Here is a 25,449-nt window from a genome sequence, read left to right on the forward strand (position 1 = left end):
TTTCGTTATTATATCGATTAGGCCTAATCGAACTAGTCGGACTAGCTGCCTATAGCGATATTAGCGCTTAATAGTAGGAAGAACGCTACTATAACGGTCAGCCCCTTCTTCTACGAACACGGCTAGGAACTATTAGCGATTCAGGTGCCGGATAGTAAGGCAAGCGAGCTACAAAGTTCCCCCGAGCTCGCTACGAGGGACTTTATCTCCTAGCTAGGAAGGGTGATAGAGTTTATATAGACGGCTATCGCTGCCGCGCAATAACGCGCCGAGGACGCGGCTAACTCGCACCGGCGACCTACCGAACGGTTCGAGGTTAGTGATAAGGTATGGCTAAAAATAGCGAATTACCGCACGGCAAGACTAAGTAAGAAGCTCGACGCCTTATATTATAAATACGAAGTTACTAAGGTTATTAGCCCCTTAGTAGTCGAGCTCGGTGTTCCCTTTGCGATCTACCTGTGTTTTTATATCGACTAACTACGGAGGGCGGGCCCGGGTCTAGTAGCCGGTTAACAGACCGACGATACCTAACCTCTTATAATCTTAGTCGACGAATAATAGGAATAGCTAGTTAAACGTATCCTTTATATATAAACTAAGCGGCAAGGCCGCGGGTCACGGAGGGAATACTTAGTGAAGTAGAAGGGCTATTCCGAACTAACCTAAGAGCCGCTATTAAGCCTTAAAGATACGGCCGCGCTTAACGAATTCGAGGAAATTCACGGACCCGCGGATTTTCACGATAGTCCTAGCTAGAATACGGCGAGGTCGTAATAGATACGCAGGCTTTCCGCCCCAGATACGACTAATTTTACGATATTTATACTCGACTTATAGATAGGGGGGGGGGGAGGAAGTTATTTAAGGCCTTACGGCCGCAGCCGATTAGCCGGGCTACCGTAGGGAGACCGTATACTAGAACTTTTCTTAAAAAATTAAAAAATAAAAATCAGCCCCGAGGGGTCCTCTATACCTAAACCGTAACGATACCGTATCTAGGCTATAGGGGCCGCTTCCTCCTCTTCGGTCTCGGGCTCCTTATTAAGAGGGCTACTACCCTCGACGATAGGAAGTTTCTAGGAAATTAGTCGATAACTCATAGGGGGGCTATAGCAAACTCACAAAGTGCTCGTAGAGCGAGCGCACTATAGCCTCGAGGCCGGTATGGCCGTAGGTAGCGTCGGGGGCGGCCCGAGGATACTAGCGTAGCGCGCGTAGCGCACGCTCGCCGGCGATAGACCTTTTACGTAATTCCTAACCCATTAGTATACGTTCTCTTTACGGGTGCGTAGCGGACTAACGTCGGACCTATCGCCCGGAACGACGCCCGTGGCTTTAGCGGCAGCAGCAACGGCAAGGAACTCTAGGGCGGCAGGGACGGCCTTAGGAGCGAGCTACAGAATGTAGGCGTTAGTAATATAAGGTGGCGGCGTCTGGATTTTTAAGAAATACAAAACTTATAAGGATATACTCGTGCTTAATATTAGTATAATAGTAGCACTTCCTGCCACCGGAATCTACGCGAGTTAGCCGGCGGGCCGCACGGAGGTCGTAGGATAACTTACTCTTAACGCTACGGTAGGGCGCGGCGGAGGGGTCGCCTACGAGGGCGCGGAGGTAGCGGGCGTATCTAGAGCGTATAAGTAGAGTCCTTATATTTACTACGTAGTTATATATACAGGAGCTTACGGCGGCGGCCTAGGGGCGCTAGCTTCTTGCCTAGCGGCGGCGAGGGAGGGGGGGACTAGGAGGACTATTTTAGCGGGTTAGTACGGTCCTCGCTAGAGACTCGCACCCTAGGGTGTTATAATATACGGCGCGGGGGCGCTTAGAGCCACGAGGGCCCTTGGCGGCGCCTTTCTTACCGGAGGCCACTGCGTGTATGCGTTAGCTATACGTTGTCGCTCTAGCTTCGGAGTCCTTACTAGGGGCGGCGGCGGCGGCGGTAGGGGCGGTAGGGGCGATAAAGATTTGATCGTTCTACGACGTTAGTAAGGCTCTTAGAGTGGCCGTAGGCGGCACGCAAGGACTACGCGCGTATAGGATTAACTCACCGGGGCCGGCGGGCTAATTAACTATAGCGCGCTACGTATAGGGTTAGTAGGGAGGTCGTAGAGGTATCGCGGGGCTACCGTAGGCTATTAAAGGCATATACCGGTATCGAGAAATAAGGCTAAAGGAGAGAAAAAATAATAGGTAGGGAAGGCCACGGCCGATATTATTATAGCCGCCCTTAGATTTATCTAAGGTTAGCTTACATTACCTTTACCTCAGCCTTATTTCGCGAGGCTAACGGGTGTATATATAGGACGTAACCATACCGCGCGGGGTACTACGAGAAACCGCGGATCCACCCGGAGTACGAATTATTATATACGAAAACCTAGGATATACTCCTAGCGGTAAGGCACCCCGTAGCTATCCCGACGGGCTACCGTAGGCTGGCCTGGAGTTAGTAAGGGGGTAATATTACGGTTCTACTAGTCGCTAGTAGCTGGGTATAAGACCTGGCCTAGTTCACCCAGGCACGTGACGCGTGCCCACGAGGACGCACAGACCTCGCAGGGTCTTCATAAGAAAGGGGGACCGTAAATTCCCTCCTCTTTCTCTTTTCCTACCTTATCGTTAGATAGACTTAATCTGAGCTACCAAGTTGTTCCAACAGGGCTTAGCCCACAACACTCCTTAAATAAATCTAGCCGATTAGTATTACTTAGTAAAGTAAGGTAAAGATTAAGATAGTTATTCTTTTACCGTTATATTAATTTTTAGACTTCTAAGGAATACGCGAATGTAAATAATTCCCGCGATATAGGTAAGGGCTCTCTTTATAATATTATACTTAATTATACATGCCTCTTATAATAACGTATATACTATGCCTTACTTTTGTTAAGAAGTACGCGGTTTAATTTACCTTTATTATAACACGCGCGTGTTTTTTTACTAATTAATAGCCGCGATTATAGTATAATTAGTACGGTCGTAGTATAATTAGCGGCTTAGTCGCGCGTTAATTAAGGCTCTACGCGATAAGGTACTATAAGGCTGATCCTTTATAGGGAAGATTAGCCTAATTATAGTATAGGTAGAGGAAGTTATTATACTATTTATTATAGCCCTTTAGCGCTAATTTAATAAGCGCGCGATAGAATATAAGGGGAACGAATAGCTATAAAATACTAGGGAACTTCCTACGATTAATCGAGTAATTATTTAAGGTTATTTAATTAATAAGGGAGTTAAGAATTACTATTACTCTAATAAACTAAAGGTAGATTAAATAAGTAGAAAAGGATAATTAATTTAAACGTCCTTAGGTAGCCAGTCGGCTAGCCTAAATAGGCATGGCGCGGCTACTCCTCGGATCGTGTGCGCGCAGCCTGATTGGCTGCGGCGTTGTTAATACTATCTTATCGCTATCGTACCTGTGCGTGTACGTGACTAGCACGTGACACCTACACATGTCGGACACGTGACCGCTTTGGTGGAGGCACGGCCCGAGTTAGTGTGTATGTGTGCAAGTGTTCATAATCGAGGAAATAGTAGGTCTTTTTGGGGCCTAGAAAAGGCTATTTGAATTGATGATCAAGAGGCTGATTTTAAGGCCTTCAACTGTGTGTTCGATCGTGCTCTTCTCGATCGTGCTGTGTGCTGATTCCTTCATTACAGCCATCTCCAGACCCCTCTTTGCTTAGTCACCGCGGTCCGACCCCTTTCGGTCTGACAACACACAGCGCAGATGCATCTTGGTTGAATGGCCACACAACCTCCAAAGTGTATCAACGCGAAAATAGTTTTAAGAAATCGGATCTTACGCTCTTTAGCGTCGACGGACGATTTCTACGCGCGCTTAGTAATATAGCTAGATATAGCGAGAGAAATAGAATAAGAAAACTTACTAAAATTAATAGAACGGGGATAGGCGTTTAAATAATCTTAGGGATAAGATCTAAAGAGGAGGGGCACTATATTATAACCTAATATACGGCCTTTACGTGCTTCTAGGCACGCCTTACTTTTTCCTACTACTTATAGCACGATTATTACTTATATAAATAATCGCTTCTACGATTACTACGATTATCGCGAATCACCGCGAACAAACAGACGGATTGTTTTTGAGGATAATAATCACCTTAGTATATAAGAAACTTAGCTTTACTACATTCAGTCTCTACCAGCTCCTTAGCTATAAATATAATTATCTACGTAAGATCTACTATCTCGCATATAGACTATAACCCGACCGCTTAAGTCAACGATATCCTAGTGTACTCAGTTCATAAACCGACTTCTATTCTATCTACCCGGTAGCTAGTCTAGACCCGAACGTCACATATAATTTGCTGTTCATTGGGTGGTCTTCACGATTCTGGGGACGCCGCTCGTATATCAGCTACCAGCTAGGTGCAAGTTTCAACGATGCTGTCACCGCATACGGCGGAGATTCTGACGCCTTGGGATTCAGCATCAGCTCCCTTGGTGTCGAGTGGGTGGCGCGCTACCTAGAACTCCAGGCCGCAAGGAACCTGGATAGACTCGACACTATCACCTACGACACTCTCAAGGAGTGGACGGTATATCGCATGAACAAGTACGCGGATTCCCTTCATGCCACGTATCCCGATCCTGGGGATTTCCACCCTGCTTGCGGCAAGGTCATCCATGTGCATGGGGAGCAAGATGATTTGATTCCAACCGGCTCGTCGATTCACTACTACGACTCTGCCCGCACTGTCATGTTCCCCTACATGAGCTACCAGGAAAGCGTTACAGCGGTTGATAACTTCTACCGCGTGTACCTTGTCACGGGCGGAGCTCACTGTGGGAGAAAATCTAATCAGCCTGGCGGCAGATGGCCGCAAACCATCTGGCAAACGGTCACTTCGTGGGTTGAGAACGGAGTCGCACTCGCGACACTGAGTGGCACGGATGAGATCGATACCATCTGTCGCTGGCCTCCCCGCCCACTGTGGTAAAGAAATGAAACTTCTTTCAACTGCGTCTACGATCAAGAGTCGATAGAAAGCGGGATGTATAAGTTCGATGCTTATATAATTCTCTTTACTATGTAGCACAAGGGAATCATGTTGTTTCTCAGGTATGTTTGCCTGCTTAGTCAGTCCATACAACCGGACTGCCCCCCTCACATTTTCGTCGCCGACCGAAGTAAACAATATGGCCATGTGATCATTATTGCGGAGATCTTGTTGTTAATTAAACTTACTAAAAATGAAGGGTCGCCTCCCGAACGTCCGAAGAGACGCGTCTCGTGAGACTATCTTCTCACGTCCGGTGGCGTGCGGCAAAACGCCCCTTGAATCCGGGCACTGACGAGTGGGACGTCTTCATTAATCTATCCGGATCCTTCTCGCCAACCGTCGACGTCTCCACACAAGGAAGCTTCTGCGCTAAAGTGGCGGATCGATTCTTCGGTTCCGGAGAGCGTGGTAGTATGAGCATCTCTGCGTGGCGCATCGCGGACGATGACCCTCCGCTGTCCCCCGCTTTCGGCCTCTATCCCCTCCCCCGCACCCCGCTTTCATGCGGCTTAGGTGGATCGTGTAGCTTTGGTCAGATCTTAGCTTGTGGAGATGCCGACATCTGTTTACTCCAAGAAACATCTGGTGGCCACGGACGCAATCCCCTCCGGGGGTCGCGCTCTCTGGAGATCCCGGGCCGGATGTGAAGCTCGCGGGGGAGGGGCCCGAGAGGTGTAGTTCTGTTCTCCGCATGCCTCGTCCTCAAAGCACCCCACATCGGACCAAGAATCAGCTTTCCGCCCTCGGAGGCACCTGACCGAAACATGTTTTGTAGATTCCTTGGCCAAGGCACGCGGCGCTTTGCGTGACGGACCGTTGCATCTCCATAGCTGGGTCTCATATTGGGGCTCGCTTGTAACGACCGGGGCTGCGAGTTGCGACGAGCGAGACCATGGCCACTGTGTGGGCGGACTGAGCGGCCCCTTTCGGCAGGATGCTAAGCCTCAAGGATGGGCTTGCCCAGACGGGCTTGGGAAAATTCATCCGCAGTTGCCTTGAGGGGGTCAGGTATAAGTAAAGAGGTCCCCGACGTTCTTTCGACATTGCTTCTGATCATCCCACACACTCCGACAAGTCCGACATCACCGATTCACCATGCTTACTCTCGCGGCTCTCTCCCTCCTCTCTGTGGCTACGGCCCAGAAGGTCGGATCTGACACTCCCGAAGTCCATCCTTCCATGACCTGGACCCAGTGCACTGGCTCTGGCTGCCAGCAGGTCGACGGCGAGGTCGTCATCGACGCCAACTGGCGTTGGATTCATGACAGCAGCCTCGCGAACTGCTACGACGGAAACGAGTGGACTGGAGTCTGCACCAGCAACACCGAATGTGCTGAGGAGTGCGCTCTGGAGGGTGCCAACTACGGCAGCACCTACGGCGCCAGCACCAGCGGCGACGCTCTCACTCTTGACTTTGTCACCACGCACGCCTATGGCACCAACATTGGATCTCGTCTCTACCTGATGCAGGACACCGACACATACCAGATGTTCAACCTCCTTGGCAATGAGCTCTCCTTTGACGTCGACCTTTCCACTGTCCCCTGCGGCATGAACAGCGCTCTGTACTTTGTCGCCATGGAGGCCGACGGCGGCATGAGCAGCTACCCCGTCAATGAGGCTGGCGCCAAGTACGGTACCGGCTACTGCGACGCCCAGTGCGCCCGTGATCTCAAGTTCATCGGCGGCCAGGGCAACTACGACGGCTGGATGGCGTCCGATACCGACGCCAACAGCGGTGTTGGTGAGCTTGGCGCTTGCTGCGCTGAGATTGATATTTGGTATGGAGTTTCAGAACCCTCTTAGCCAGTGACTAACATTGCGATTAGGGAATCCAACTCTCACTCCTACGCCCTGACCCCCCACTCTTGCGAGACTGGTTTCAACGAATACCATGTTTGCGAGACTACCTCGTGCGGTGGTACCTACTCTGACGATCGTTACGGTGGCAAGTGTGATGCCGACGGCTGCGACTACAACCCCTACCGCCTCGGCCGCACCGGCTTCTACGGTGAGGGCAAGAGTGTCGACACTAGCCAGCCCTTCACGTACGTCAATATACTCCTTTCTGGAAAATGCGAACATGCTGACATGAAGAAGCGTTGTTACACAGTTTGAGCTCAACGGCAATATGCGTCAGTTCTTCGTCCAGAACGACAACACCGTTGAGGTCCCGACACCGGCTTTCGACGGTCTCCCCGACAGCAATGAAATTAACGCTGACTTCTGCGACAACGTCTACGACGTCTTTGATACCCGCTCTCGCTACGAGGAACTCGGTGGCTGGAGCGCTATGCAAGAGGCTCTCGCGACGCCTTTGGTCCTGGTCATGTCTATCTGGGCTGACGTGAGTAACTCCGAATGAATCCCCTAACATCTTGAGAACACTGACCTGACAAATATCCAACCATAGAACTACGCCAACATGCTCTGGCTCGACGGCCTCTACCCCCGTGATAGTGACCCGAGCCAGCCTGGCAACCTCCGCGGCGACTGTCCCGCCGACTCCGGCGTTCCTTCTGAGGTCATTGCCAACTATCCCGACAGGTGAGTCTTGTTAAAAGCGCCCCAGTACCTCCTATCCTTGAGAATGGACCATCCTCTAACATGAACGCAGCTACGTGACCTGGTCCAACATCAAGTTCGGCCCCATTGGCTCCACTACCGACGACGACTCCAACCCCCCGCCCTCGTCGACTACGACCGCCTCGACTACCTCGACCACGACCACCTCTGAGGGCTCTGGGCCCACCAACCCCCCTGGCGGCTGCACGACTCCCCAGTGGGCTCAGTGCGGCGGCAACGGCTTCAGTGGCTGCACCACCTGCGCCTCTGGCACTACTTGCAACTACATCAACGACTGGTACAGCCAGTGCTACTAAATTCAAGCACAAGCCAGGCAGGACACAAAGACTGTATGAACGGGGAGTATAGGACATCGCAGAAGACAAAACATAAAAACTGGGATGGTCGGTGGGATCTCTTTTCTTTTGCTTCCAGGGCTGCCCTCGGAAATGTCACTCTTTTAGTTAGAATTAGGTACGTGAGATAGTGCCCTGACCCAGCTGGCTATGTGCCACTCTGTGGCTTCTCCCAGTTGGCGAGGCATTATGCGATAGATCATCAATGAGAGACATATATGATGGTCACATAACACTTCCAGACATTTCCTCTCAGTGCTTTTCTCTCTTCCAATTCTTCGGCACTGGCTGAAGGGATGCGCTGTCATAGCCAGGAAGTTGATTTTTTGGTCTCGTTGGGACAAAGTTAGGTCGAACTTCCTATTCTCCCAAGGAAGGTGGATTGTATAGGCGTTGAGAGAGCTCTTCTTGTCTCTGATCCATGGTAACTAGGAAGGTGACAAGAGGCTTTGATAAACTAGCTATCCTTGCATAATCTGCCACTTATACTAATCAACACTACATTCTACGCAGTTTTGCCATTTCGCACTAACTTTCCTAGAAAGTTCACTTGGCTCTTCAAGGCGGGAATGGCAGATTCCCGTACTGCTCCAGACATACCAACAGACAGTTGAGTCTATGACTGTTGTCATAGCCAACATCGTTGATACCGAAGTCTTGCACTTGCGTGACCCTACCTAATGAAGTTGTGACTCGCATAGTCCAACATCAAGATTTGGTCTACCCCTTTGGCAGGCTGCTTTCGAACTTGAACGAGTCATCATGTTGGTGGCGTTGAGAGCATACTGTGTGAGATGGCTGACAGTGTCTGCGAAGACGTGTGTTGTCGTGACCCAGCCAGGCTCGTTCTTATTAACAAGTAAAACTGGCTTAGTACTGACTAGTTGCTTGCACTTACTGTCTCTATCTTCATAGGCGAGGAGCGTGCGAGCGCGGATGTGCTCTCGATGATTAGCGGCTCCAAGCCCAGGAGACGATTTTCGAAATTCGACACGGTGACAAGAAACACACGGGCGAGGCTACCGAGGTAATGAAGCAGCTGCGGAAAGTCATTGCCCCCCGGAGCCAACAGAAAGCTTCTAGTCACGAGTTAGACAATGAGGATGATGGCGACTTGATAATTTCAATCATGATAATCACGATGCCATGCCCGACACAGCTGGTAGAGGTGTTGACGGCTCTCTGCGCAGCGAAGACAGCGAAGCTGGTATGGCCAATTTCCAAGAGAAATCCGACAACGAAAAGACCTGGAAGTGACCGTCTCCAACAATTTCGGGACGGGTAAGAATGGCAAGATAGACTGGCGCGACCCCCAGGTCTTCATGACCTACACGCCAAGGCCAGCTCACTATTATACAGTATTTATACCCTTAGCGCAGCTAATCCTTGCACCCTATTGGTCGCCCCCATTTTTCCCAGCGCTTTCTCCTGCACCATCTCCCGGGTAACTGCATTGACTACCACGATCGTTGGCTCTTTTCCGCTGTTGCCGGGAGCGAGGGCGTAGATCATCTGACCGACGGCCGTGAGATCAATCATGCCAGGTTGGCCGTTGGCGCTTAGGTCAATCTCGTTGAGGATAGAAGCGTCCTCGATGGACATCTCGACAATGCGGTTCACACCAACATCCGTCACAAAAGCGGTTTTGCTGGCCGGTGAGATGGTAGCCCAGCACGTCGCGGATTGACCATCTACAGCACTGCGTCCTTTGGTGGTAGCCTGCATGTCAGTGCCGATCGACAGAACAGTGGCGCCGAAAGAGGCGTCGGTAACGAAGATGTCGGTTGATCCGGGAATGGCGGTGGAGCCAAAGAGAACAAGTGTGTCGTCTGGGGAAGACATGACACCTTGCAGGCCAACAGTGCCGCCACGGCATGATGGATGAACAGGAAAGGCAGCCAAAAAGCCAGTATTGTTCGCCGGCGGGTCACCTTTGACGGTGGTGAAGAGAGTGCTCTCGTCTTCGGAGAAGAAGACGTGCGAGACGGTGTTTGTGGGGCCAACAGGCGGCGTCGTTTGTCCAAGATCGAACGGACGTGGAGCATCCATAGCTCCAATGCCGTTCTTCCGGTCGAAGTGGGCACAAGACACACCGGCCGTGGCACCGGTCGCCCCGACACATACAAGACGGTTCTTCATTGAGGCCGCCACGGTGTTGGGGAACTCGCCTGGCACCTCGACGGGCTGGCCGATCAGGGTCAGCTTCGTGGGGTCGGCTTTGTCAATGGAGAACATGGAGACTGTGTTGGATCCCGCGTTGACAGCGAAGATATTCTAAACCGTGTCAGGCGGCGCTCTAGAGGCGGCTGTTTGGAGTACTACTCACCATGCCTGCAACGGTCAGAGCAGATTGGGAGACCAGAGGGTCAACGCCAGCCGGTTCGTCCGTGGATCCATCGATACTGACTGCGCCAGCGCCGCCGGTCGCAGTCGTCGAACCTTCTCCAAGCATACCTTGCTCGTCAATAGGGACGGAAAGTACCATGTTCTCTTCTTCATTGGTACTGATGTAGATTGCCTGACGCCTCATTTCGCAGGATTTGGCAGGATGTGCGACCACTAGCTGAGCATGGAGCAGGCCACAGCTAAAGGCGAGGGTAGATGGCAAATGCATGATTTTGATCTGAGTGAATTGTGATAGTCGAAATTGAGACAAGCCAGTTGTCAGGGGTGGAGTACGGAGTAGAGAAAGAGAAGTATATGCTTTGATGAGTAGATGCCCTTCGTCCGAATGAAATTACATGGGAGAACACGGAAGCCTTTATATTAACTTATACGGAGTACGGCTGTGACGAGACTTGAGACTCATCGCTTCTGTAACTTCAAAGGATAACTTCATCAAAAATTCCAAATCGGGAGGCTAGCAAGGGTTCCGAATGGGGAAATATTGGAATTGTAATCAAGGGGCAGTCAGGAGAGGACATGAAACACGAACTGGCATGGTCTGACAAGCGACCGACCCCCGCAAACAGACCCTTGCTTTGCTGATTACCTTTATGTTGACGTACTTACCTACGACTTTCCTCACCGTCGACGCAGACTCCTCTGACATTTCGTCATTACGCGACACGCGCTTCTTGCAGCTAACTCAAGATGCCATCTAAGGGCCCCATCTTTCGCATGTTCAATCCGTCGGGTCGATCCAAGGAAGAGAGCGTTGAGAAAAGGCGGCAGCAGGTTCGCCGCGCCCAGCAGTGCGTTTCCGCTCCCCAATGATTCTCATAACCACCACGACATGCAGAACACTGCGGGCTAATGTCACAATGTCAGTATTTATCGCCAGCGCAAGACGCGGTACGTTAAGGCATTAGAAGAAGATATTGCCAAGTCAAGATGGCGTGAGTGCCAGATGTCAAAGGAGAAGCAGGATCTCGAGCACCAGCTGCAGACCTTGTTGTCACTCCTTGCACGAAATGGTATAGCGACCACGGGTATCAAGTGCTTGTCTCAAAACAATGCAGCCGGCTCTTGCGCAGGAATTGATCAACCATTCACATCGCCGGACGGAAGCCTGCTTCACAGTCATCCGGATTGGCCACAGGGTTCCACAATCATCTCCTCTCTATCTCCCCTCAGTTTTTCGTCCGATGACACTGTCTCCATGTCGTCCAGAGTCTGCGACATTGACCTAGCCACGCTCGGCATGAGATTCGTCCTCAAGTATGCATTACCTAGCTCTAATCAATCTTCCCGTATACCGCATCGAAGACGAGCTTATTCATAATTACAGGGTCGAGGAGCCTTGCCTAACGCATGTCCATGGCGACCACACCAGACCAAACGAGCCCTCCGGCCACGCTCTAACAGTCACCTCCCAGCTCCTGAGTCTGTCGTCTTCCCCGCCCCCGAACCGGTCATCTCTTTTGCCAGTGGAGGATGCTCCGGCGAGTATTCTCAATCGCCTGCTCATCCTATCCCCGACCTTTTCCGGCCAGGAGGACGTTACGCCGATTCAGGCTTGGGATGAGCTGCGCCAGCAACCAGTTTTCGGGAGTCTCGATCTAATGTGCGTCATGACGCTGGCTGAAAAGTTGCGCGACGCCGCGAAATGTTATGGGCAAGTCAAACAGTGCATTAAACGCGAGCATAACGAAATATCTAACTTCCTGTAGCTTTGGTGCAGTAGTGGACTATGCACTATTCACGCAACTACTATGGGAGGTAGTGACTTCAAAAGCACTAGTCGCCCCGGCCTAAGCCGTAAATACGAGGTAACAGAAATAGTTTAATTAAATAGAGCAAGTTTTATAAAGCCCTTGGAGTTAGCTTATTCTTACTATTACTACACTTTATAAATAAGAATAACGTAATCCACAAGCGAGTGCACCACCTAAGCGAGTACACTACTTTCCACCAGAATATAAATAATTTATTCAATTAACCACTATAAAATTAACTAACTACTATAACCATATCCGAATTAGAGATATCAGACCTTTCTATAGTATTCTGATAGGTTCGTACGTTATAGCCAGTCCCGCCGTAATTACTATAGCGTAGAAGCTTCGCACGAGCGGTCCCTCCCCTCCCTTTACCTTAGCGCTCTTCTTTTCTTATATACTTATCTAGATCTTTCTAATCTACTAGATCTTATATATCTTATATATTAAGTAATCCTCTAAGCTATACGCGTGTTTTTTTTTACTCTTTAGCGCTTACTTAGTGCCTTATTAGCCTTACGAAATATAGAGGTCTCTACCTCTAAGAGAGCCACCCGATATATAATAGCTCTTACCCCCTTCTTAAGTTAGTCTAAGGTAGCTATTATTAAGGTCGGAGAGCTATTCTAATAAGTAGAGATTCGATTCTTAATATACTCTAATTACGAGCTAGCCTCGTGCGTATTCTATAGCGTCTTCGGGACCTAAGGCTACTTAATCTTAAGGAGAGTCACCGGGGGCGTTAGTATTCGTAGTCGTATATGAAGCTTTAAGAGAACCCTTAAATAAAGGGTCGTATAGTATAAGGCCGGCCCTTATAAAGCCTCCTTATATATTCTTCTCGGTTATAGAGGTAAAGTAAGCTATACGGAAGGCGTAGAGGAACTCGAGCTTGCTAATATATATAATATATATATATATTAGATCCTTAACCTACCGGCCGTACGCTTACTTTAGTAGGCTAAAGTAACTAATATCTAGCGGCTAAAGGATATAAGAGGAATATATAGGTATATAGAGCGTGATAATATTATATTACTTATAATAGAGTTCGAATTCGATCGAGTAGTAGCTTTTATAGCCGTTAAGGATTAAGAGCCGATACTTACCTTTCGTACGAGGCGCTATATAATAACCGAAGTATTTAATCTAATCTAGACCGACCTTATTAATAGTCTAGCTATTATCGGTTATTACGATACGCTAGTCGGCTAGAAGATTATACTCTTAGTACTAATTAGCGAGATAGTATTTTACGGCGAGGATAATAAATAACGGGATAGCCTAACCGGCCGCGCTAACGCCTTAGATTATAATTAACCACTCCCGATTATTAAGCTAGGCTAATTTAGCCCTTATATAGCTATCGGATATCGTGACGACTATACCTACGAAGATTATACCTATTATAGAGCCGGTCTTATCGAAGTTATAGGTATCTTTATCTAGGATCCCATGCTTAGCCTTTATATTCCGTACTAGATTAAACTACTCGTTAATAAGTTTCGGATCTTCGTATTTAGCCCTCTAATAATCGTATCTACGAGACTAGCGAGTATAAAGCTCTAGCTAACGCTTAACGAAGTTATACACCTAGTTCTTCCCGATAGGTAGCGCGTCGCGTACGCGTAGTAGATAGTTAGCTATTTCTTTAATACCGCGTAATCTAGGAAGAAATAATTACGTAGCTAGCTTAATAATATATTAAATAATAACCCTTTTTTCTAATTTAATTAAATTTATTAAATTAGGCCTAATATCGCGTTAGGCCGTGCGACTAGCGCGTCGTCGCATAAAGGTTATATAATTAACTTCGTAGATCCTTACTACGGCCCTAAGGCTAAGTTTTAGATCTTTTTAGAGATATTCAATAGTAAAAATAATCCTACTTTCGTATAAAGATATAGGTATTCTGTGTTATAGAGGAATTCGGTGTCTTGCTATAAGGTAATATGCTGTGGTGGAAAGTGGTGCACTCGCTTGGGTGGTGCACTCGCTTGGGTGGTGCACTCGCTTGGGTGGTGCACTCGCTTGTGGATTACGCTACTCTAGGTTTATTATGAGAATACTCTAGGTTTATTATGAGAATAATCTAGGTTTATTATGAGAATACTCTAGATTTATTCATTGCTCCGCGGTTATACGAATTTCTAACTCTAAGTAACTTTTAAGTATTATAATCATTTTTAAACTTTTAATATACCTAACAAATATTAGATGAAAGGAGAATAAGAAACTTTATTATACCAAGGGTTTTACTTAATTTTCTCCTAGGAATATGTAGATTAGATAGCCTAGCTACCTTTTATACGGTATTTATAAGAGCGTATGATTTATTACTATGGTCAATAAAAATGTCTTCATTTTTTATATACTTATTAATTATTTGAGTCGACCTTTATATCATAAGTAGATAGAAAAATTATATTTGAATTATTTATAACCTTATTTCTTTCTTAATTAAATCTTGTGTTTATCATAAAAAAAAGGTAGTTTGAATTAATTAAATAGCTTAATAATATTTAAATAATAATCATCATTTTGTATAAAATATAAAATATATATAACTAAGAAGAAATATTAAAATTAAGAGCTTTAGAGTATCAAATATTTAAGAAGAAATAACAAGCTCTGTACTTCGGCTAAAGTTATTTGATATTTTTCTTTAGTATACTTAATTATAATAAAATTAAAATTTAGATATAAAAATATACAATATTTATATAATTATAATACAAGTAACTTAATAAGTTATCCTTTTTAATAAGGGACTTTTTATGAAGTAGGAAGAATAAAAGCTAAAAACTCCCTAAAGCCTAAAGATCGGTGGAACTATAAATATTATGTCAACTAGTCGGTTCGATCAGTATTAACTCTTATCAAATTCTAAACTAAGTTAGAAGCTATCGAGATCTACAATAAATTCCCAACCCATATCAAAATCTACCGACGTATCCTCTAGATAAGACAAGACGCCAAGTTCTAGCATAGAGCCGGGTTGTTCTACCCCCCACGGTCCCTCTGAATACGCAACACTTGGTATCGCTAGGTCTTCACTCGTGGTAGTAGGGTTAGCAACAGTCGTCGACGAGGATAGTTGGCTAGTAGGTAAAGCATGACTATCACCCGCGTTCGAGTTTCTTACAAAGCCTTGACTAGCTTGGGCGGTCTGCTCTCCGGTTTGGTCGCCTTTTTTAACGACTGTGCCAAAGAACGGAATGCGGACTTCTTCGTCCGTGCTCGATCTCGAAAGCAGTACGGTAAGCGTCTTTCGACATTGTGACGCGATGGGACAGTTTTCTTGATTCTCCTGGCGTTGCAAGCACCGAATCAAAGACAGCACAGCCTCGATATCATTCCCATCACTCGATATCCCCCGGCCGGAGAGGCTTGAGCAACCTAGGAGTAGGACAATGGCGCCGGTAAATGCCATAAAGTCCACTAGCTTGCACTCAGACGGACTTAGCCCCTCCGCGTCACTCCATAGACCTAGGTAGCGTCTCAGCAGCTGTCGTGCAGCCTCCATGCTGGCGACGCGTATGATTTCGCCGTACGGGGAGTTTTCTTCCGAGCCCATGAGAAACGGCAGGTAAATGTAAAGTCGCAGGTGGAAGAAGAAGAGTTGCTGATGCAGCCGGACATGGGTTTTGTCGAAATCGTGCCCATCGGCTTGGACCCGGTTATGAAGCTCCCACCAGGTTTTTGGGAAAGACATTGCGAGCTCATTCATCTCCTCGTCCAGCTCCAATGTCCTGGAGATGGAAGCTTTTTTTCGCGAGTGGTTTCGATCAATGACCTTTCCGGCTATTATCGCACAGCGGATAGCCATCGTCGAATCCAAGTCATCGTTTTCGGTCGTCACCTCTAAGATTTGCTGATGGTGCATGTCGACGAAGCCGTACGGTAGCCCTAGGAACATGCTCATCATGCGGTCCGCTTGGTAGATAGACAACCAGAGCCGTCTCATGGCAGTGGATCGGAGGCCAGCCTGGTACAGGTCCTTTGTCATCATTAGCTTCTAACACTTGTTTCAGGAACAGGACGTTGATTCACCGTTAAATGCGCGACCACTACTCCTCTGCGATAGATCATCCATGATCTTCTGGGCTGGCCCTCGTCCGCATAGAGAATGGCCAGCAAGATCAGGCATTCTAACCCTTCCACAGTAGACATATACGTCATGTCAGAGACAACGAGGCGGTCGACCAAGTTGTAGATATTGAACCCATTAACATCGGAAGCGAAGGCAAACGCAATCGCCATCTTACCCAGTTCTGTAGGCCGATTGCTCGTGTAGGCTCGCCTGACGAAGTCTGGAAAAGATTCAATCGTGTCGTCAAGCATGCCACGAACAGCCTTGTGTATTCGAACCCACCAGCCTCTGTGGGCCAATGCAACTTTCATGATAGAATCGTAGGACGGTAATTCTGCACGTACTGTCTCGCAAGTACTTTTCCCCTGGTCGGGTGGAAGTGGCTCATGTAATGTGCTGGAGCCACGAGATGACCTACGGTCACCTGCTGTCGAGTAAGACATATTGCTGTCCCTGGCTAGAGGCCGAGATAACGTATGGGGATCGTCCGTCTGGGGGGGGTTAGAGAGCTGTGCTGCGTCGTCAAATCTGCTGAACGTACAACTGTATACTAGCATGGGGGACTTACTCCAGAAGGGCCCAGAACCGCGAGGAATGGTGCTCGCTGATCTACGACACTGTTTTCTAGAACGTCTGGAGCCTGTGGGACGCTTTGACTCCTCGCAGCCCACGAAGGGGACTCGCTGCTGCGATTTACCGGAGAGTCGGATCCTAAGCGCTGACGCAAGGGCAGTCTCGAGCCATCCCCGCTCTGGCTTATGCATGGTGTGCGACGAGATTTGCAATTGAAACAGACTGAAGCTCCTGGCAGCGAGTCGCATCGAATCTTCCGACGGCGACCTAGACAAATGTCCGTGAGCTGGCGTCCCAGAGCAGTTGGGCGTGAGAGGGAATACTTGCATTCCATGCAGCTGTGCGTCCCTTTCCGCATGGTCTTACGTGTCGGCGTCGAGGTCGATGACCTGGATGCAGACACAGACGCAGACGTCCTCGGGGAGCCACACACCATGTTTGCTACGTTCGGATGGATAGCCTTCCAAGCCACTGTGCGCGGTCGAAGTGTTGCTGGCAGAGGGAGAGTTTCTCAGAGTTGCGAATTGGCGCGGATGAGCGAATTTGTCCGCGGACTCACGGACGACGGGCGAATTGATCCGCGGACGGAATCGCGAATCGAGACGACGTGCTCCACCTTCAGCTGAAATGTTGTCGCTGGTCGCCAGGCTTGTCAGTGACCGTCGGAGGCATCTCGTTGTCGCATTACTAATGAGTATGTTTAATTTGAAAGACTCTGATTTGAAAGACTCCAGAAATTGTCGATAAATCCCTTGCCTTGTTTATCAATCGGATTTTTCGTGCGCGGACGAGCCTTTCTATTTGATCTGTTTGCCTAGGTAGGATCCCGGTATAGGAACCCACACATGTGTCCGGTTTGGTATTTAAGAGACTCTACGGAGTAGTCACGGATCGATTTTTTCTAGCCAGGAAGTTTACGATTCTATTTTACATATTCTCACTGCCTCTTTAGTCAAATCCCGACCTCAATTTCTCGTCCTTCACATCCATTTGTTCGCTTGAGGCACTACATTTCGCGATAATGGCACCTCTTGTGTGGCTTGTGACAGGAGCCTCGTCTGGAATTGGTGCTGCACTCGTCGAGGAAATCATCAGTCGAGGCGACAAAGTGATCGCTGGCAACCGCCAAGTCGATCAGATGGCCGATCGCGCTTCGGAGAATGTGTCGCTTCTTGAGCTCGACATGACGTCTGGTTCTAAGATCATTGCGAGCAAAGTCAAGGAGGCCTGGCAGATATTTGGACATATCGATGTTCTTGTCAACAATGCCGGAACATTCTTGCTCGCCCCCTTCGAGGATGTTAGGTAAGCCATGTCCATCTTTGAGATCAGATCTCATCAGCTGACTCTGGTGTTTTGCGCAAATGCAGCGATGACGACGCAGAACGCATCTTCCAAACCAACGTCATCGGTCAGCTTCACATGACGAGGGCCATCCTCCCATTCTTCCGCCAACAGGGATCAGGGACAATCACCTTCACGGCTTCAAACCAACTCTGGGGCAACATGCCCTACACGACGTACTACAACATGACAAAGTGGACAAACAGCTCCTTCGCCGAATCGCTGCATAAAGAGGTATCCTCTCTCGGCATCCGCTGCGTGGCCTTTGAGTGCGGCGGTGTTGTCACCCGCTTCTTCGAACCGCGCGAGAAGGACAAAGTCGCGTCGGAGCAGGACAAAAAAGACAAGAGTCCCATCGATGCATACGTGCCAGGGTTTAAAAGTGCCTCACAGGATATGTCCGAATGGGGAATGCCTCCGGGAGACCCTGTCAAGGTCGCAAGGGCAATGGCTGACGTTGTCAAAAGCGAGGGTATGGCGGCTGGTAGAGTCTGGTCTTCACGCATTGCCCTAGGTTCGGATTCACTTCGATGGTGGAAGATCAAAAGACAACAGGAAGCCATAGTGATGGACCGATGGGAGGACGTCACCCTTAGCACTGATCGTGACGATGCACTGATCTCCGATAAGTTGGATCACTTTGCTTTCATAGCAGGGGCTGAGTAATATGATGACCATATTATAATATACTTCCCAAGCCTCTAGTTACTAGTAAAACTATACTGATTACATTCCTTAGACTATAGCAGTTTTTTCCAACTAATGGCCCCAAGGACTAACTCATAACTACGAGCTTAAGGCTTTATGATGCATTTGTCCGTAACCCCCTATAAGGGATGAGGGGGGTTTGGGGGGTTGGGGGAGCGCTACATCTTCTCAAGTAGTTTCCGAGTCTCGGCTTCTGAAGATTGGGAAATGTATAACCAAAGCGACTTCATATACCTATAAAGGCAGTGAAATCCTGTCGAGCAGCCCGAACTCTCCCTCTGCTAAGATAATCAAAAGTCCTGAACATTCTTAATAAATTCATAATCCTGAACATTTTCTATCCCATAACTGCAAAAAATTCAATACAATTCCGCAACAATGCAAATCAAGGCGGCCTTTCTACTCTTGCTGTCGACTTCTCTAATCGATTGGGCTGCTACAAACTGTAATACGAGCCATGCAAGCCGCATGGATGTGGTTACCTGCACCTGTGCCGCGCAACTCTCCGGGTGTTCCACAAACTGTGCCGTGTGCAATATCAACCCGGTTGAGAAAGCGGTCAACAGTTGCTCGGGCGGGTGAACAGATCCCAACAGCGCCTGCAAGGGGTGTGGCATATGGTTTCCCACCCTCTGGAACTGCATCCAGCACTCAGCAAAATGCCCGAGCAACGGGACTATTACAATAAACGGCACCGGTAGGGGTCCTGCTCAAGTACAGCGGGCCGGGTGATGACCTCGTCACCACAACAGAACAACTCCCAGGTATCCTGCAGATAGGTTCCAGCCACGAAGACGACTGGATATATGCGCAGCAACAATTTAACCCGGCCACCCAGGCAGTATGATTAAACTCAGTTCGCGCGAGAGAGACATTGAAAGATTTCATATCCATCTTTGCACCCACAATCCGCAAACAACAAACACGCTCTCGAACGAGGTTATCCACAGTTCCAAAACGCGCGTCCGGCTAATAAAGGGCGCCCAAAAGTTGTACCGTCTCGCGGTAAATTCTGCTGTCACAATATAGGACTTCGTAACCCTTGGCTGACTTTCTAAGCTATCTGCCGTCAACTAACCCGCCGTTGTGTCCTGAACTGATTGTGGCAGGTATTCTACGTAATCATTATCGTCAAACTTGGTCGTGTGCATCTACGAACAGCAGGGGTCCCTAGAGCAAGTTTTGCTAATGGAGGTGTAATTATTCATTGAGTTTCCTGGGCCTACAGCCTAAATACGCCACTGCCATTTTCCTTAGCAACAAGCTTCATATTAGCTCCAGTTAACATCCATTTCATAATAACGCAAATACCTACCGAAAGGGTAGAGAACGACATCGTGAGGATATTAGCCATGACAAAGCGCGGGGTGTCGCTTGTCGGGAAGAAGTAGGGACTCCAGATATTCCCAAATTGACTGAGAAGGTTGGTGATAGCTGTGGCACATGCTCTCTCCTCGGGCCTTTGATTCAAAGTGGCACTGGCCCAGCTGAACACGATGGCGTTAGATGAGAAACAACCGCAGATGTAGAAAACGGCAGCCACATAGCGTGCCGCGTTGGTCAAGGGAGAATTAGAGATAATGAACCCGACACAGGCCACAGCTTGAGGAATAGAGATGTGGCATCCACGATCGCCTGTTCTGTCGCTAAAACATACAGTGAAGAAAGTTGTGGAGGTGGCCACAAGGTAAGGCGGGGCAGTCAGAAAAAGGGTAATGGTGCGGTGGCCAAGGTTGAAACCTTTGACGATGGTAGGGAAGAAAATGTTGAGGCCGGAGACACTAGGGTTAGCTAAAACCCGGAGGGCTAGTGATCGGCACCGAATCACATACACCGAACGCTAGTGGCATGGAGATGCTTGGAATCGGAGTCGTCGGCTCGGACGCTGTTGATGCCATGGCTAGTCTGCCGTGAGAACTGGTCTGCCCAAATGTCATTAGTATTTGCATCAATGGCGATCTCCAGAGTCGGAGGTTGTCCAGGGACATCATCTGCAAGCTGGCTGGGATCCTATCTGTCTCGGGAGGCAAGGGGAAGATCCTCGAGCTCATCGGGCCTGGCGTTCGAACTCTGGATGCTACAGCCATGGCCGCCATATGCAACACGTCTGCCGAAGTCGGGTCGTCATCATGCATCTTCCCGTACTCGGAATCCACGGGTCGTTATCTCTCGGCCACTAGGCGCGACAGCGTTGCCCGTTACGCTGAGTCGTTCAAAGAGTCACTGCTCACAGCCGATGAGGACAGCAACCAATACTGCGATGAAGTGATCCACAACGACCTGACCACTCTTGAGCCGCACATCAACGGCCCTTTCACGCCTGACCTACACCACTCGCTGCCACAGTTCAAAGCCCACATCCAAGAGAGCTCCTGGCCTTCCAACACCAGCCACAGCATGGTCGGCAGTCCAACAGCTCCTGCGAAGATCTCGAGAAAGTTCAAAATCTTGTCCAACAGGCCAAAAAAGCTGGTATGTCACGTCCCAAGACACCCTCATTGGTCAGCCCAGGGAGCGAGTATAATAATCAACAGATCAGGAGATAAGGAAGAAGATGAATTCTCTATCTGAGGAAGATGCTGATGCTATGAAAAGAGGAAGAACGCGATAGCGCGAAGATGCTGCCTTTTGAGGGCAGCTGTGGGCCGAATGTGCAGCCTGACCAATCAGGGCAGTGATTGGTCTGACAGTCACTGGGCCTGACACATAACAGCGAGCAAATCCGGGCCATGGCCCAGGATGCGGGAATCTTGGATGGTCTTCGAGATGCCGGCGCCATCGTTCTCAGCAATTCATGCGGACCCTGTGTCTGGCAATGAGACTGCGAAGATGTCGGAAAGAAAGAGAAGTGCTCGGTCATCTCCAGCTTCAACCAAAATTCTACTAGTCGCCGTGACGGCAACCCCGCCACATACTCATTCGTCACATCTCCCGAGATCTTCACTGCTTTTGCTTACGCTGGCGACCTGTCTTCCAACCCAAGCACCGATTTAATCACGGTCGTTGGCGAGTCTGGCGTTATGACCGACTTCCGCTTCACCCCTCCTACCGCTGAGGAGCTTCCGGACGCATTTGTCGCTAGCAATGACATGTACCAGTCACCTGTACTGGGGAATGCAGACCAGTATAGGGTTGAAATTGACGAGAACAGTGAACGACTTGGGCTTCTCGAGCCCTTTCCAGCTTGGAAGAATGGCCGGGCCAGAGAGATGCAGGTTCTTGTTAATAAGGTTGCTGGAAAGTGTGCAACTGATCGAATCTCCCCGGACGGCCCTTGGTACAACTATCGCGGCCATCTCACCAACATCAGCCACAACATGGTGCTGGGAGCCTCGAATAGCTTTCTCCCAGACAATACCATTCTCGATATGATTGGCAAGACCAAGGATCCCGCTGACGGGTAAATGAAGATGATCCACGAGGCTGCCAGGAGAATGAAGAACAAGGGTCTCAAGTGGTGTATCATTAGAGACAACAACTATGGCGAGGGGAGCTCACGCGAGCATGCCATTCTAGAGCCGCGTTTGCTGGACGGCACAGCTGTTATCGTCAGGAGCTTTGCTCGTATCCACGAGACCAATCTCAAGAAGCAAGGCATGCTGCTCCCGACGTTTGATGGTCACGCGGACTACGGCATAATCCAGGAGGCTGACGTGATCACATTGCTGGGAGTCGATGGCAAGAAGCTGCAGTCGAGTAAGCAGTTCACGATGCAAGTCCGAACCGCAAGCGGATCTACATGGACGGCTTTATTGAATCATTCTTATCACAGCCACCAAATTGAGTGGCTGAGGGCTGGTAGCGCGTTGAATTTTATCAAACAGAACCAAATTAACGGCAGCCAATTATGATAGAAGGACATTGTTTCTTGAAAACACCCCTCCCCTCGCTCGATCTTATTCTTTGTGTAGTCTCGCGACAACATACTCAAATAACGAGAACTTCGGCCACCTTGAATCTCCGTGTGGAAATTATGGGCGTCTATGGGACCATTTCATTTTTCTGCCCTTGTCGCGATCCAGTTGGAAACCAGCGAATGTCAGCCGGAACAACGACTATGAAACTCATCGGACAGCTTGGGCATGAACTTTGGCTAGACTTTTGCGGAGACCTCCAGCACCCATGACTATTCTACGGGGGTATCCGACAGAGGATTGACTCCACAACCGTCAAGTCAATGTACACGGAAGTTAGTACGGGGTAATTTGTGCAGAGCAGCAACTTACAAGCCGAATCCCACGCTTCTCCACGGGATCTCCAGATTATCGAAGTGATCTTGCTACCTCAATCCGGGGGCTGTGGGATTGGATATCACGGCTGAAAGGTCCACTGGACGGTCCGACTTCGGAACGGCGCTGTCGTTTCCGTATAAGTCATATGTCATTACCAACCCAGTCCGATCTCAGAACTGCCATAGACTGAGATCATCACCGCCTTGACCCAGCTATCATGACAGCCGCATATCTATTGATGGCTGCGTTCTCCCTGGTCCAAGGTTTGTTCCATAGCCTGCCTCCAGAATTTGACCAGAAACACTGGGCACTTTACTCTTATCAGGGTATAATGGGCTTGCTGTCTTACCGGGCTCTTTCAATCGCTCGGTCTTTGATGCTCCCTATGAGAGCGTCACGTCGGATGGGGATTTGACAGACGCGTTGATCCAACGCTAGTTTTCTCCAATAGAAGCTTCTTAACTGATTGATAGCAAAATTTCCTCAATTGAACTCAGTTTATCGCCTACGACAAGAAGATTTTCGACATTATTGGTCTCGATGGAGAAGTCAACCATTTACAGACACTTTCCTGTGAGACACACGAGACCCTTTGTTTCAGAAATGAAACAAAGCAACTTTTCTTTGTCGATTGCCCCCTCCCCCCCTCCTGGTGGAAAAAACGGCGTTCACTCATGGCAGTACATGTTGGATACAGCTACCAATGAGTTGCGCAAGATCACCACTGGCCCCCACTCCCCCCAGTATCAACGCCCACGGCTGTGTCATCTACAACGAGCAGATGTACGTTGTTACAAATGGCGGTCCCAACGAGATTGGTCAACTTTTCAAGATCGACTCCAAGACTCTCAAGAAGGAGGTTCTGCTAAACGACTTCTGCCAGCAGCCGTTCCAGGGGTTCAACAAATTGGACATTGACCGCGACGGAAATTGTTGGTTGACAGATTCCAAGTCTGGCTATGTGATTTCACTCAGCCTTTCTAGCTTAGATCAGACTTTAATCGGCTTTCTAAGGTCGCGAGATTGTCCCTTTTGCTAACCCCACAAAGCCCACGGTCTATCGTGTTGACGTGAAGACTATGAGACCTTAGATCGTTCACATCACCAGCGGCAGTACTAACGGGGTTTCTATAGCGGACAGTGAACATAAACAAGTCATATCTCCCCCTGGAACCGGTGCCTCCGATTTCAAACCCTTTTCGCAGAAGAGTGCTTTCGGTAACAGGGATCTGTACGCCTTTGACGTGGCCAAGAACCGCATCTTGACAAATCAGAGATTGCTTAACAACCCGATTGCATACTTTTGAGACGGGTCTCGTGTCTCGCATATGGGATGGATCTTTGCCGGAGCTGGCGATGGAGTCGATGTTATTGACCCTTGGACAGGTCTCGCTTTGGGGATAATCCGCACCGGTGGAGGCGGGAACATGGCGGTGAGCATGACATTTAGCATAAATGAAATGTGAATTGTTGGCGACGGTGGTGTTTCCCATGGTAGTAGCATTAAGGAGCGCCTGGACTGAGGTTGGTAGGCAATATCTAGGTGGGGTTGATTCGCTCAACCTCCGAAACCTAGATAGATATATGTAAAGCTGACCAATCGATTGCCGAAGCCTTCAGACTCCTCGAGCGCTCGCAAAGCCAATCGCTTCATCCGGGGAATATTTCTCCTCTTCGTCAATAGTGACCATACCATACCATTGCCTCGGCTCCTGTATCCATTGCTCAAATCGCCTATTCCACGTCCATACGTCACGTTCGTTGCTGAGTGGGCGCCACTCCTCGGCAAACCATTTGGATCGCTGCTCCCACTTATTACATCACTCAGATAGCAGAGGCCCTTGTAAGTGGACTTGCTGCGCATTAATCCCGTCCTGGTTCGTGAGTATTCCGTCAATCAGGGACCTATGGGCAAGTAACTCGAAGATGACGCAACCGAGACTCCATATATCCGAATGAAAGGAAAGCGGCATCGCCGGTTCAAAAAGCGCCTCGAGCGGACGGATCACGAGTGGCGTGTGGAATTGGAAGCGCGATTTTCTAGAGGGGCGAAAAGCGACACCAAAATCGCCGCGCAACAGCTTCGCTTCCTTCGTGGTGACCTCATCGCTTGGAACACCGAGCCATACAAGAGAGACGGCGTGCAAAAGAATTCCAGTTGCTGCAAAACTCGCTTTGTCATCGACACTTACAACTGGCTCTAGCACTGGGGGCTCAAAATTGGTATACAACTGCTTTACTGAGAGTTTGTTCAGTAAAGACGGTAGTTGGAGCAGCAGATTGCCATGGTGAAGGTCTAAGACACGCGGCTATTAGCCTAATCGAGAATAGAAACGGAACACATACCTCCATGGGCATAACTCTGAGAGT

The 25,449-nt window shown here is 48.9% G+C and overlaps 5 protein-coding genes across 5 annotated transcripts; 4 read left to right on the forward strand and 1 right to left on the reverse strand.

Moving 5' to 3' along the window:
• Positions 1-6,143: 6,143 nt before the first annotated feature.
• On the forward strand, positions 6,144-7,930 carry J7T54_005269 (Exoglucanase-like protein; the record flags this gene model as incomplete). The annotated part of the gene is made up of 5 exons (XM_051506211.1): positions 6,144-6,829; positions 6,878-7,096; positions 7,146-7,395; positions 7,462-7,595; positions 7,666-7,930. The coding sequence occupies 5 exons, from the start codon at positions 6,144-6,146 to the stop codon at positions 7,928-7,930; spliced, it is 1,554 nt and encodes a 517-aa protein (XP_051362414.1).
• Positions 7,931-9,331: 1,401 nt separating this feature from the next.
• Positions 9,332-10,499, reverse strand: J7T54_005270 (uncharacterized protein; the record flags this gene model as incomplete). Its single annotated transcript, XM_051506212.1, has 2 exons — positions 9,332-10,243; positions 10,296-10,499. 2 exons carry the CDS (start codon positions 10,497-10,499, stop codon positions 9,332-9,334), a joined length of 1,116 nt encoding a protein of 371 aa, XP_051362415.1.
• Positions 10,500-11,089: 590 nt separating this feature from the next.
• Positions 11,090-12,081, forward strand: J7T54_005271 (uncharacterized protein; the record flags this gene model as incomplete). Its single annotated transcript, XM_051506213.1, has 4 exons — positions 11,090-11,163; positions 11,240-11,385; positions 11,446-11,629; positions 11,700-12,081. 4 exons carry the CDS (start codon positions 11,090-11,092, stop codon positions 12,079-12,081), a joined length of 786 nt encoding a protein of 261 aa, XP_051362416.1.
• A 5,852-nt stretch (positions 12,082-17,933) lies between these two features.
• J7T54_005272 (uncharacterized protein) lies at positions 17,934-18,805 on the forward strand (the record flags this gene model as incomplete). The annotated part of the gene is made up of 2 exons (XM_051506214.1): positions 17,934-18,100; positions 18,166-18,805. 2 exons carry the CDS (start codon positions 17,934-17,936, stop codon positions 18,803-18,805), a joined length of 807 nt encoding a protein of 268 aa, XP_051362417.1.
• A 1,890-nt stretch (positions 18,806-20,695) lies between these two features.
• J7T54_005273 (uncharacterized protein) lies at positions 20,696-24,386 on the forward strand (the record flags this gene model as incomplete). Its single annotated transcript, XM_051506215.1, has 8 exons — positions 20,696-20,757; positions 20,830-21,319; positions 21,688-22,247; positions 22,317-22,543; positions 23,292-23,342; positions 23,643-23,652; positions 23,824-24,011; positions 24,214-24,386. The coding sequence occupies 8 exons, from the start codon at positions 20,696-20,698 to the stop codon at positions 24,384-24,386; spliced, it is 1,761 nt and encodes a 586-aa protein (XP_051362418.1).
• Between the last annotated feature and the right edge of the window lie 1,063 nt (positions 24,387-25,449).

This window comes from Emericellopsis cladophorae (assembly GCF_022114955.1).
Source record: "Emericellopsis cladophorae strain MUM 19.33 chromosome Unknown NODE_20_length_315653_cov_120_781897, whole genome shotgun sequence".
NCBI classification, from domain to species: Eukaryota; Fungi; Ascomycota; class Sordariomycetes; order Hypocreales; family Bionectriaceae; genus Emericellopsis; species Emericellopsis cladophorae.